Source organism: Gobio gobio, assembly GCF_949357685.1.
Source record: "Gobio gobio genome assembly, chromosome: 7".
Classification (NCBI taxonomy): domain Eukaryota; kingdom Metazoa; phylum Chordata; class Actinopteri; order Cypriniformes; family Gobionidae; genus Gobio; species Gobio gobio.
The window spans coordinates 51,558,786-51,571,893 of record NC_137103.1 but is presented as its reverse complement, the minus strand read 5'-3'; the positions used below and the strand labels follow the sequence as shown (position 1 = coordinate 51,571,893).

Below are 13,108 nucleotides of genomic sequence, written 5' to 3'. Positions count from 1 at the left end.
AGAACTTGGATAGGTTTTTCAGCAGGATTCTTTATTGAGAAAAAACGTGCTGTCTTTCCGCTGAGGTTCCAAGTCTGACTAAAGCCATTTGAACATTGTATTTTATATACATTTCAAGGGGAGGGATTATACAGCAGGGGAGGAGACACTCTAAGCAATACAATGCAAATGTTGTATAGGTAAAAAGGACACACCCTACATTCCTGTCTCACAGGCACGTGCAGAGGGGGGGGCTTTGGGTGCTCGAGCCCCTGCCCTTTTTCAAAATGAATCAAAAGTGCCCCTCTCAGACAAATATCAATGATAATATCGTGGTCAATAAAACTAAATAAATTTGATTATTATAACATGACAATGCATACAATAGTAACGAACGGCTCAAAAGTCGGACAATTTCTGTTGTTGAGTTTTGATTGACAGCTGATTTTCCACTGTTCGGAAACGGCTCTCGAGCCAAATATGGTCCTTTCAGAGAGTGTGTGGCGTCGCGGGAAAAAAGTAAACCAATATTTTTTTTTTCATCCATAATCAGAGCTAATGTGTTGATTTAATTAAAAATCTATATATTAGCTATATATATTTTAAAGTATTACACAATTCACCAATGCTCGTTTGTCATGTATATACACCAACCAATCGTGATCTGGCAAAGCAAGTTCAAATTCCATTGGGCGATGTGAAACGGTAATTTTCTGTTCTTATTCATAAATCGGTTGAAAATTACATGGACAGACGAACTAACGTTTGTGGAACAATTTCCTGCGGTTTGTCTCATTTTATAAATTGCATCACTGACAAAATGGATTTTAACTGACAACAAAACAAATCCCTGCACAAAACCACAGCAGCAAAAGTCGTATTAATGGTAAGTAGTGTTAAATTCACTTGTATTTATGTATATTGATACACCGTTTACTATTTCATGAAACTATCAAAGTTAACAAAACCCAAGTGCCACCGGCTTCTACAGGCCTATTAAGCGAAGTGTAAGCTGGCGAAATGGTTACATGAAAGGACTTTATTATATTACCATTTTTGAATATTATGCAGCATTATGAAAGAACTCTCTTATGTTCATCAAGCCTGCATTTATTTGATAAAAAACAGCAATATTGCGAAATATATTAAAATAATGGTTTTCATTTTAAAATATTTTAAAATATAATTTATTCCTGTGATCACAGCTGTATTTTCAGCATCATTACTCCACTCTTCAGTGTCACATGATCATTCAGAAATCATTCTACTATGAGGATTTAATGTCAATGATGGAAACTGCGATACTCTTTTCAAGATTCTTTGATTAATAAAAAGTTAAAAAGAATACAATGTAATAATATTTCACAATATTAGGCTACTGTTTTTTCTGTATTTTTGATTAAATAAATGCATGCTTGATGAGCATAAGGATATATATACATACATATATATACATACATACATACATACATGCATACATACATATATATATATAATGTGTATTAGATTAGATTCAACTGTATTGTCATTACACAAGTACAGGTACAAGGCAACGAAATGCAGTACGAGGCTGGTTCGCCCGAACAGGGACGAACAGGATATATATATATCCTGTTCGTATATATATATATATATATATATATATATATATATATATATATATATATATATATATATATATATATATATATATATATATATATATATATATATATATATATATATATATATATATATATATATATATATATATATATATATATATATATATATATATATATATATATATATATATATATATATATATATATTTTATATATATATATATATATATTATATATATATTTACATATTGCCCCTTTTTTACATTTGAGCCCCTGCCCCTGACGAACTCTCTGCACGGCCCTGCTGTCTCATCAGCCGTAATTCAATCAGCATAACAGTGTCATTCAAATGCATAGATGCTAATCCAATGACTCAAGCAGTATTGCTCTAAGCTTGTCATGGTAAATAGTCAGGAAGTGCATAAAGACAAAATAATTAATGTCTCAAACACTTACACAGCCTGACGTAATCTCCTTAGAAATTCCTCAAGTTTACTTCAAAATGTAAAACACAAATATAGATAAGGTTTTCAGTTATATTCTATTACATTGGAACCTAGATATAACAATGTATACATTTGTAATTTACACATTCTATTCCAGTCTATTTTGCTTTCCTAAATATGAACAATTACACTGCTGTTCAAAAGTTTGGGGTCTGTAAGATTTTTTTTCAATATTTTCAAAAGTCTCTTATGCTCACCATGGCTGAATATATCTGATAGAAAATACAGTAATAAGTCTTCAGTGTCACATGATCCTTCAGAAAGTATTCTAATATGCTGATTAACTGCTCAAGAAACATTTATTATTATCTGTGATGAAATTATCATATTTTTATGTAAACTGTGATACATTTTTCTCCCAGGATTCTTTGATGAACAGAAAGTTCAAAAGAACAGCAATTCTTTTGTAACATTCAAAATGTCTTAACTGACACTTTTGATCAATTTATTGCATTCGTACGGACCCCAGACTATTGAATATAGTGTATATGGTTAGTTGCATTTGGTTATTTGAATTTAGCATTGATTTTGCCCTGCTGAACAGATCTGCAATGCATTTTTCGGTTGAGAAACACTGCACTAGTATAAGCACCTAGCCGTTGCCCTGGTTGAATCATGCAGGGACTGAACTTTCTCTCTTGGCAGCCCGCCAATATGAGAAACGAAAGCCAGGGAATTGGCTTTCAACTATTCTCTTACGCTCTCCCTCTTCTTTTAATTACACCCTCCGTCTCTCTTTCTCAAGCAGTTCCAGCTTCCGCTGAGAAAGACCAGTCTTCTGTGTGTAGACCCCCGCCCTCAGAGGCAGCCAAAACCTATAGGACGTCCCGCTGCGCTGCTGTGAATCATTTCAGCTGCTTTCAGCAGGCTTGTGTTTTACACCTTTACTCTTAAATGATTCTGAAGAGGATAATACATATTATGTGATATAATAAATCATAATGTCTGTGTTGGGAAAGCTACTCTAAAACTGCAGCTTCCCAAGCAACTCATAATTTAAAGTAGTTAAATGGTCAAGCAACCCCCCTTGCGGATAATAAAAGAGAATAAGGTGTTGAAAAAGACTAATCCTGGTCTGTTGCAATGGTTTATGTTTTTTTTTTTCTGTGCCATTAGTGTCGCAAAAAACAATGCCACGTATGGCATGATTTCAATTCAGTTTAGTGCTGTTAGTTGTGCAGAAGTGACGCACTTCTGTTAGAAGTTACTGTATGCATCACTATTTTTAGCTAGTTACTCCTCGGTTCTGTATAATATATAATATTATACCAAAATGCTGGTCAGTGGCTTTGCCCTGAGGGCTTCTGGGAACTGCAGACTCATGAAAGGAGATATTTATGCTTAATGAATACGTACACACCCATATCTACTAGATTAAAGGTACAGCTTGAGCTTTGGCATGCTCTTTTGGTAAAAAGGTATTATTATATCTGTTATCCCTGCATACTGAATCTAAAACGTATCCCGGCAGAATTCTGAATCATTTTGAAGGCAAAATGTTAGACGTTTTCCATACACCAGCTAAGTTACATTTAGAAGTTGAAAAAGCACAGACTGACATGATATAAATAAAACAACTCCGAAATCTGTTCCAAAAACTAGTGAGCAGCTTTGCTGCATACTGACTACATAGGCAGCTGCCTTCTAAGGGAGCATCCAAACTGAAGAGACAAATGCTTTTTCTTTACACATGCTTGATACTTTAATCCCTGGTTGCACAGACAAGACTAAAATGCATGTTTGAGCTGTTTTAACTGAAAGCAACTTGCACTGAGATATCTTAAAATATGTCAATGCCATTGTTTTGTTTCAACATGCACACCAGTAATGTTTATAAAAGCTACTTAAATGTCCTAATTCACCCTTCGGCAGGAGTTTGATTGACAGGCGATCTGACCAATCATAATCCGCCATCCGTAGAATCCGCCATTATGTCCGACAAAGCAGTCAAGAGAGTTTGTAGATTAACATTGGTGGACTTGAACTTGAAAAACGGTGTGTACTGAGGTGCGTCTTTCCGCAGTTGAAACAACATTCCTTCTGAAGTTCATTCATGTTTATTTGATATTATAAATTAACTAGAAGGAAGAGATGATTGGTTCACAAGCAGCTTTAACTGAGATGGTACAGCGACACCACACAATAAAGAGCCACAAAACGGTATTTATTATTTAAAATTCTTTAGAAAATGACAACATTTTAGAGTTGAGACTTTGTTTCATATTTAAACTAACCTGCTCTGTCCTGTCTGTCAGTGTGCTGCCAGTATCCTCTTTGCTCCGCGATGTGTTTTTCACTGCGTGAGAACGTGTGGTTTGAGAGTGCGGCTTGTCGGACATAGCAACAGTAACTAAAAGGGGGCGGGTCTTTACGAACGGTCAATTGAATTAAGGCCTAATCCTGGTTTAATCTAAGCCCTGTTTGTGATACCAGGCCTAATAAGCACAGAAATGCTTAAATAAGCATAATAGCACACGCACAGATATTAAATATACACTATTGTTTAAAATTGGATCTGTACGTTTTTGAACGTTTGTTCAATGTGATTAGTGCACTTCAAAATGAACTTTTCCTGATATTTTACTCACCCCCATCTCATCCAAGATGTTCATGTCTTTCTTTCACCAGTCAAAAATAAATTAAGTTTTTTGAGGAAAGCATTCCAGAATTTTTTTCCACATCACAGACTTCCATGGCGACCAAAATGTTGAAGGTCCAAATCAATGCAGTTTCAAAGGAAGGGCTTCAGAGGCTCTGCACGATCCCAGACGAGGAATAGGATATTATCTAGACAAACAATCTGTCATTTAAAAAAAAAAAAAAGTATATACTTTATAACCTAAATTGGTCATCTTGCACTGCTCTGCGGCTCCCCAAACGAACGTGCGAGAACTAATACAAACGGCCTTTACCAGAAAACACTCCATCTTCAACTACAAAATCATCCGACATTGTTGTTTTACCTTTTTTTTCCTAAAGGATGTTCGTATTAGTCTTCACACGTGCGCTTTGTAAACACAGGGCGGTACTTCTGCCTACGTCTAGCGTGACCTTCCGACGTGATTACGCAATCATTGGCACATCGCAGAGCTGCACAAGATTAGCAATTTAGGTCAAAAAGTATATTCATTTTAAATTATTTGGGAAAATGGCAGATGGTTTGGCTAGATAAGACCTTATTCCTCGTCTGGGATCGTGCAGAGCCTCTGAAGCCCTTTCTTTGAAACTTCATTGATTTGGACCTTCAACATTTTGGTTTCCATGGAAGTCTCTGATGTGGAGAAAAATCCTGGAATGTTTTCCCAAAAAACGTAATTTCTTTTCGACTGAAGAAAGAAAGACATGAACATCTTGGATGAGATGGGAGTGAGTAAAATATCAGGAAAGTTTCATTTTGAAGTGAACTAATCCTTTAATGTTTTTGCAGTCATTTATGCTCACCAATGCATCATTTATTTGATAAAAAAAGCAGTAATATTATTGCAATTCAAAATGACAGTTTTTATTTTGTGAATACATTTTAAAATGTAATTTATTTCTGTGATTTTCAGCATCTTTACTCCAGTCTTCAGTGTCACATGATCCTTCAGAAATCATTCTAATATGATTATTTGCTGATCAAGAAACATTTCTGATTATTATTATTATTATTATTATTATTATTATTATTATTATTATTTTGTGGAAACTGTGACACATTTTTCAGGATTCTTTGATGAATACAAATTCAAACAGTAAAATCTAACATTATAAATGTCTTTACTGTCTTTTGATCAATTGAGTGCATCCTTGCTGAATAACTTTATAAAATAAAATAAAAATCTTAGCGACCCCAAAATATTAAATATTTATAACAGACATTTCTTTCTTTTCATCATCCATCTGGATGCATTTTGTACTGAGCTTGTTGCTCTGTGATTCCCTTCTCTAAAAGGATGCATGCCGTAGAAATTTGCATAAAGAAAGTCTAACAATTATTGATTGTAAAATGCACAAATACACATTGTTTTGACTTTTCTGTTCCTCACAGAGCGACTGAAGGACAAACTGGACGAGTATCTGAAACAGCTGCACATTGTTCGTGTGGTCCGCCAGCGGGAGCGAAAAGGCCTGATCACTGCCCGGCTCCTCGGGGCCTCCGTGGCGACAGGCGACACTCTCACCTTCTTGGATGCCCACTGTGAGTGAGCATGTGAAATCACTGAGTCATATGAGCGACTTGCCATCTTAAAGAGAAAATCACTCCCACTCAAGTTGCTGGATTCACATTAACAGGGTTTGTCTCTTAATAAAAACACAAGCCTGTGGTCAGTTAGAGCTGCTCTGCGCTGGAAAGCATCTGATGCTTTTTAATTCCGTCTGAGTTTAGGCTTGTTAAACATTCATGATTTTATTTAGACTGTGTTTGTGTCCTCCACTGGTGTGGTTGACTGGGAGACGGTCAGGCAGAATGCAAAAAATGCTAAAATTGATTTAGAACACGGTCTTATTTATTCATCTCAGCTGTGTAAATACATTCAAATAAATGAGAGTAAGAAGGGAAGGTTTAGCCTAAGGATAGGAAAGTGCTCAATGCGAGTATGCAAACTTAAAGAGGCCGATTTTGTTTTTGGGCTCTACTAGAATAGGTATTCATGCTTTAATGTTCAGAAAGCAAATGATTTTTTCCATATTCTCCATTGTTGCAGCTCCTCTCTTCCCAGTCTGTCAGAAACGCTCAGTTTAGTTCCTGTCTCTATGAAGCACCTCATTCTGAAAAGCACAATGTGCTTTGATTGTTCGGCTAGACTGGTGTGTTGTGATTGGTTAACCGCTTCAAGCGTGTTTCTGAAATGTCACCCCCCTTACCATAACCACGAGTTTCATCACACTACTAGTCTTGCGTAGTCAGACCTTCAGACTGATGGCAGATTTCATTGGTCAAGGACCACCCAGAGGTGTAAAGCAACCAATCATAGTTCGTTTTGTTCCGCGTCATGTTTAGGGGTGTGAAAATGTAACGTCGGTGTCCCTACAATAACAAACCGGTGTGTAAAACTCTACGACATATTTTCAAGAGTCTATGTCCCAAACTTTACATATTTTATATACTTCACATACTTTTGAAAATCCAGCATTTAGCTGATCCTGATAAGCGCTCATTGTCACAGTTGTAAACACGACACATTATTTTTCCACGAGGGGGTTTGGCATCACACCATCTTTGTTTCCAGGTGGACCGTTGGAGAATGCAACACACGTCTCCCGGACATCCTGTAGAATTTAACCAATCAGATGACATCTTTGAAAATCCTGAAGTGTTTCTAGTTAAATGTGCCAATGCCATGGGCATGACGTCTGAGACTGAGACTAACACACTACTAACTAACTCTACCAGGCTTCGCCCCTTTATTTTGCGTATGCTTGGGTGGGAATTATTTAAATGAGGGATATTGTGATGTGTTCGTTCCTGGAAGAAAACTCAAGACTACAAGGGAGGCGTTTGAGGGAGTTCAGAAACAGTGAAACTGATATAAAGTGGACCTTTTTCACGCTCAAACAGCAACATTACACACTAAAGAATGTTGAAATTGTAAAAAAAATCCTACTCTTTGATTTCTCAGACTTCAGCTTTATCATGTTTCGTTTGTTCAGGTGAATGTTTCCACGGATGGCTTGAGCCGCTGCTGGCCAGGATAGCGGAGAACTCCACCGCCGTAGTGAGTCCGGACATCACCACCATTGACCTGAACACATTTGAGTTCATGAAACCCTCACCGTACGGACAGCACCATAACCGGGGGAATTTCGACTGGGGCCTGTCCTTCGGCTGGGAGACCCTTCCGGATCATGAGAAACAGAGGCGCAAAGACGAGACGTACCCAATTAAGTAAGGAAACACTCAGCTTTACAATCAAGTAGGGGTGTAATGGTTCTCGGTAAAAAAATCGAACCGTACCGTTCTTCACCCGCGGTTCGGCACGGACTAGCACCGCGGTCCATCTCAAATCTGATGACACATCTATAATATGGTTTGTTGAAAATAACGAAGCGTAAAACAGACAGACAGAGTTAGGCTAATGTATGATTCTGTGGATGGATGTGCATTCTGGCTTTGCCTAGACTTTGTTCAATAGGAGTGCCGTATGCTCTAATTATTATGACCAGTCATTTACGACGTCATCGCCATAGACTGAAAAAAATAAAAAAACGAGGGGAAAAAAAGATTGGATAGGGAAAGCTCTGGCTTCGTGTGGATGTAGCCTAAGACAAACTATTCAAAATGTTTTTGAAAGAAGTCTCTTATTCTCACCCAAGGCTGCATTTGTTTGATAAAAAAAATACTGTAAAAACAGTAATATTGTGACATCTTACAATTTAAAAGAACTGTTGAATATATTTAAAAATGTAATCAATTTTCCTTTTATGTTCAATGGAAAATAAAAAGGTTTGGAACGACATGACTATTCCTTAAATGCTTTTACTGAGAGAGTAAATAGATTTGATAACACTCAGAAGCGCATTGTTTGTTTTCCATTTAAATGCTTTCAATCTCCACACACACACACACAAAACACACATTTCAGTCATTTTCTATCTAATGAAAAACATTCAAAGCAGAGAAACATTTACACTGTAATCGCATTTATCCTCGCAGGACGCCAACGTTCGCAGGGGGATTGTTCTCCATTTCCAGAGATTACTTCTACCATGTAGGAAGCTATGATGAGGAGATGGAGATTTGGGGAGGAGAAAATATTGAAATGTCCTTCAGGGTGAGTCAAAATTCATTTTTACACAGTCCTGTGGTTTATGGTCATCTTTAGGTTGATCTTTGCACATGTACACAACCGTTCAAAAATTAAGTTTAATTGATAAATGAACAGTTTTATTCAGAAAGGACACATTAACTTGATCAAAAGTGACAGTATATTATGTTACAAAAGATTTCTGTTTTAAATAAATGTTCTTTTTAAACTTTCTATTTATCAAAGAATCCTGAAAAAAATGCATCATGGTTGCCACAAAAATATTAAGCAGCACAACTGTTTTCAACATCAATAATAATAAGACATGTTCATAATATTGCAGTTTTTACTCTATATTTGATCAAATAAATGTAGCCTTGGCGAGCAAAAGACAATCCTTGCCAACCCCAACCTTTTGTAGGGACTTAAATTTAAAATTAAAATGGTGATGCAAATGAATCATTGTGTCAGAAGTTTGAATCAACTCATGGAAATGAATCACTTTGCAACTCTAATTCCATTTCTGCTTTTCAAGTTTAAATCAGTGACTATCAAAAGGAAGGATTGGGAAACTAGTTAACTAGTCTGGCCATGACGTTTTGACACTTTAGTTAAGGGTTCAATTCTCGCAATGAAAAAGTTGCTTATTAGCATGCATATTACTATGCTTATTAGTACTTATAAAGCACATATTAATGCCTTATTCTGCATGACCATATTCTACATCCCTTAATCTGACCCAATACCTAAACTTAACAACCACCTTGCTAACTATATAAGCAGTAATAAGGAGTTTATTGAGGCAAAAGTCGTAGTTAATAGTGAATATGTGTTCCCCATACTAAAGTGTTACCTCTCACATAAATTCACGCATTATTCTCCAGTCTTGACCTCCTGCTCTCGTCCTTCAGGTGTGGCAGTGCGGCGGGCAGCTCGAAATCATCCCCTGTTCAGTCGTTGGCCACGTGTTCCGCACAAAGAGTCCGCACACTTTCCCCAAAGGCACGCAGGTGATCGCTCGTAACCAGGTGCGTCTGGCTGAGGTCTGGATGGATGACTTTAAAGAGATCTTCTACCGGAGGAACCAGCAGGCCTCTCAAATCGCCAAAGAGGTACAACTCCCAACATTCACAGTCCCTCATTATTGTAACAGTTGCCATAAGATACTGTAAAGGTTTAGTTGGAGCTACTGGATGGCACTAAGGGTAGTGCATTGCTCCCAACATTTGAAGAGCTCTCCCTGACTGATTCCCTCTCTTCAGTTTTTCCCTACTAACCTTTGGTCACGCTTTACATTTGGGTCCAATCTCACCATTAACTAACTATTAACTTCGACTTTTGCTTCAATAAACTCCTAATTACTGCTTATTAATAGTTAGTAAGGTAGTTGTTAAGTTTAGATATTGTGTCAGATTAAGGGATGTAGAATATGGTCATGTAGAATAAGGCATTAATATGTGCTTTATAAGTACTAATAAACAATATCCTAGTAACATGCAAATAAGCAACTAGTTAATAATGAGAATTGGACTCTAAACTAAGGTGTTATGTAAATGTTAGGGCTGTCAAAAGATTAATCGCATCCAAAATAAAAGTTTGTGTTTACATAATATATGTGTGTGTACTCTGTTAATTATTATTTATATATAAATATACACACATTCATGTATATATTTAAAAAATATTTGCATGTATATACTGTATATACATTTATATAATCTATAATATATATAAATATAAATGTTTTATATATAAAAATAATATTTTTTTCTTAAATATATACATGCTTGTGTGTGTATTTATATAAAAATAATAATTAACAGAGTACACACACATATATTATGTAAACTTTTATTTTGGATGCAATTAATCGCGATTAATCTTTTGACAGCCCTAGTAAATGTTTAAATGTATTATATAGTTTTATTATTTTGTTGTTGTTGTTGTTGTTATTATTATCATTTTATATGGCATTAGCCTTTTTCCTTTACTTGAAAGGATACATAAATAATGTACATATGTACGTATGATTATAATATATATATATATATATATATATATATATATTGTTCATTACACTTTTTTAAAATGTTTTTTACATCTTGTTTTAATAAGTAAAACATTTAAAATAATTTTATATAGTTTATAAATATATAAATTGTTTTTCAATTTCATTTTATTTGTAATGTTTTACAATATTTAAATAAACTTTTATTTTTACTATTTTTATTATTATAATGATTTATGTACATGTAATTATTGTATTTATGTATCCCTTTAAATAAAGGAAAATGGCTAATCAACAAAATAAATAATTAAACAAAATAAACTATAAATACATTTAAAATGTAAATAATAAATAAAACTTTATAAAACATATTTTTAAGATAATTTAAATAATTATAATAAAAAAAAGAATTATCACAAATAAAATAAAATTTATTTATTATTTAATAATTTATTCTATTTTTATATTTTATTAATACTTTTATTTTATTTACATAAATAATTAAACTGCCACCCTACAGTTGTGCTATACAAATGAAAGGAAATCCCTGCATTTGTTTGCTGGCATTGTGGAGTTAAGAGTTATGAGACTAAAGGCCTTTTGCCAGGTCTTCTGCGACCTAAACCACAGAAATCCCTCAACATTCCCAACGTTTAGCCAAGACCTGCTGCTGGTTCATAACCGTAGACAGACAGCTTTAAAGTGGAGCCTCAGACAGCCTGTGGGCAGCTTTAATATGAGATTCAAAGGCAGTTTCTGTAATGAAGCTGCCATCTCTCTCTCTCTCTCTCTCTCTCTCTCACAGCACTCTTTTGGAGACGTCTCCAAGCGTGTAGATCTCCGGGAAAAGCTCCAGTGTAAGAGTTTTTCCTGGTATTTGAAGAACGTCTATCCGGAGGTCTTCATGCCCGATCTCAATCCGCTGCAGTTTGGCGCGGTGAGTGTGTGCACAGTGGCTGGGGCGGCCCTCTTTCGCTCTCTTTATTCATCTCCCTCTCTCACGTTGTGTCTGGCCGCTGCGGTTTCCCACCATGCAGTGGATCGCGGAGAAAGCCGTTCTGTAAAACCTTGTTTTAACAGCTTTCATGTTACGACACCACAATCCGTTCCATTTCCTCCTTCAACCCTCCCTCTGTCTCCCTCCAGATAAAGAACGTCGGGAAGGAGGCCTGTTTGGACGCGGGAGAGAGTAATGAAGGAGGGAAACCTCTCATTATGTACCCCTGCCACGGGATGGGAGGAAACCAGGTAATTGGAGCAGGAACAGTTTGTCCTGTAAATGAATCAACTGAATTGAGAAAACGACATATAAGTGGTACAAATAGTTTTGGTACAAAATAATAATAATAATTTAAATCGGGTGAAAGTACTTTTCTGTTCTTTATTATATATTATAATAATTTAGATTAAAGGGTTAGTTCACCCAAAAATGAAAATTAGCCCATGATTTACTCACCCTCAAGTCATCCTAGGTGTATATGACATTCTTCTTTCAGACGAATATAATCGGAGTTATATTACAAAAGTTCAGGCTAATCCAAGCCTTATAATAGCAGTAATAGTTGCTCTGTTTTTGAAGTCCATAAAAAATGCATCTGTCCGTCAAATAACTGCTCCACGCGGATTTAAAACTTTATAAAGTAAAGTTTAGGCCGGCCGCCTTCCCTGTTCCATGGAAAAAGTGTTGAAAGGTCCTCTGCCGATCGAAAGACTAACGCGACCACCACCAGGTCCGCTCATCATGACGTCACGTACGCATCTTGAGTTTCACTTTTAACTTTCAACACTTTTCCACGGAAGGCGATCGGCTGGAACTTGACTTGATAAAGTTTTAAATATGGATATTTTTCTTACACAAACGCATCGATTCGCTTCAGAAGGCCTTTATTAACACCCCAGAGCCGCGTGGAGCATGTTATTCGATGGACAGGTGCATTTTTTATGGACTTCAAAAACAGAGCAACTTTAATTGCAATTCTAATGCTTGGATTAGCCTGGACTTTTTAAATTGAACTCTGATTATGTTAGTCTGAAAGAAGAGTGTCATATACACCTGGACGACTTGAGGGTGAGTAAATCATTAAATCATCAATTTTCATTTTTGGGTGAACTATCCCTTTAAGGTGTATTTTGAGGTATTTATTTTCTTAAAGGAAGAGTAATAAATAAATAAATAAATAAAATAGTCAATTCAAGCACTATATTTTATTATATAATGTTTTAAATTAGGTGAAGATGCTTTGAGGTATTTATTTATTTTATTTTAATTTTATTTCATTTTCC

The 13,108-nt window shown here is 35.7% G+C and overlaps 1 protein-coding gene across 1 annotated transcript in view; it reads left to right on the top strand.

Moving 5' to 3' along the window:
* galnt3 (UDP-N-acetyl-alpha-D-galactosamine:polypeptide N-acetylgalactosaminyltransferase 3 (GalNAc-T3)) overlaps nt 1-13,108 on the top strand; it is a gene marked incomplete at both ends in the record, with an annotated part of 35,192 nt that overhangs the window by 17,815 nt on the left and 4,269 nt on the right. Inside the window, 6 exons of the mRNA XM_079821159.1 lie at nt 6,120-6,269; nt 7,724-7,958; nt 8,727-8,844; nt 9,729-9,929; nt 11,631-11,762; nt 11,972-12,073. Of these exons, the coding sequence (XP_079677285.1) occupies nt 6,120-6,269; nt 7,724-7,958; nt 8,727-8,844; nt 9,729-9,929; nt 11,631-11,762; nt 11,972-12,073 (938 nt within the window). The remainder of the gene's footprint in view (nt 1-6,119; nt 6,270-7,723; nt 7,959-8,726; nt 8,845-9,728; nt 9,930-11,630; nt 11,763-11,971; nt 12,074-13,108) is intronic.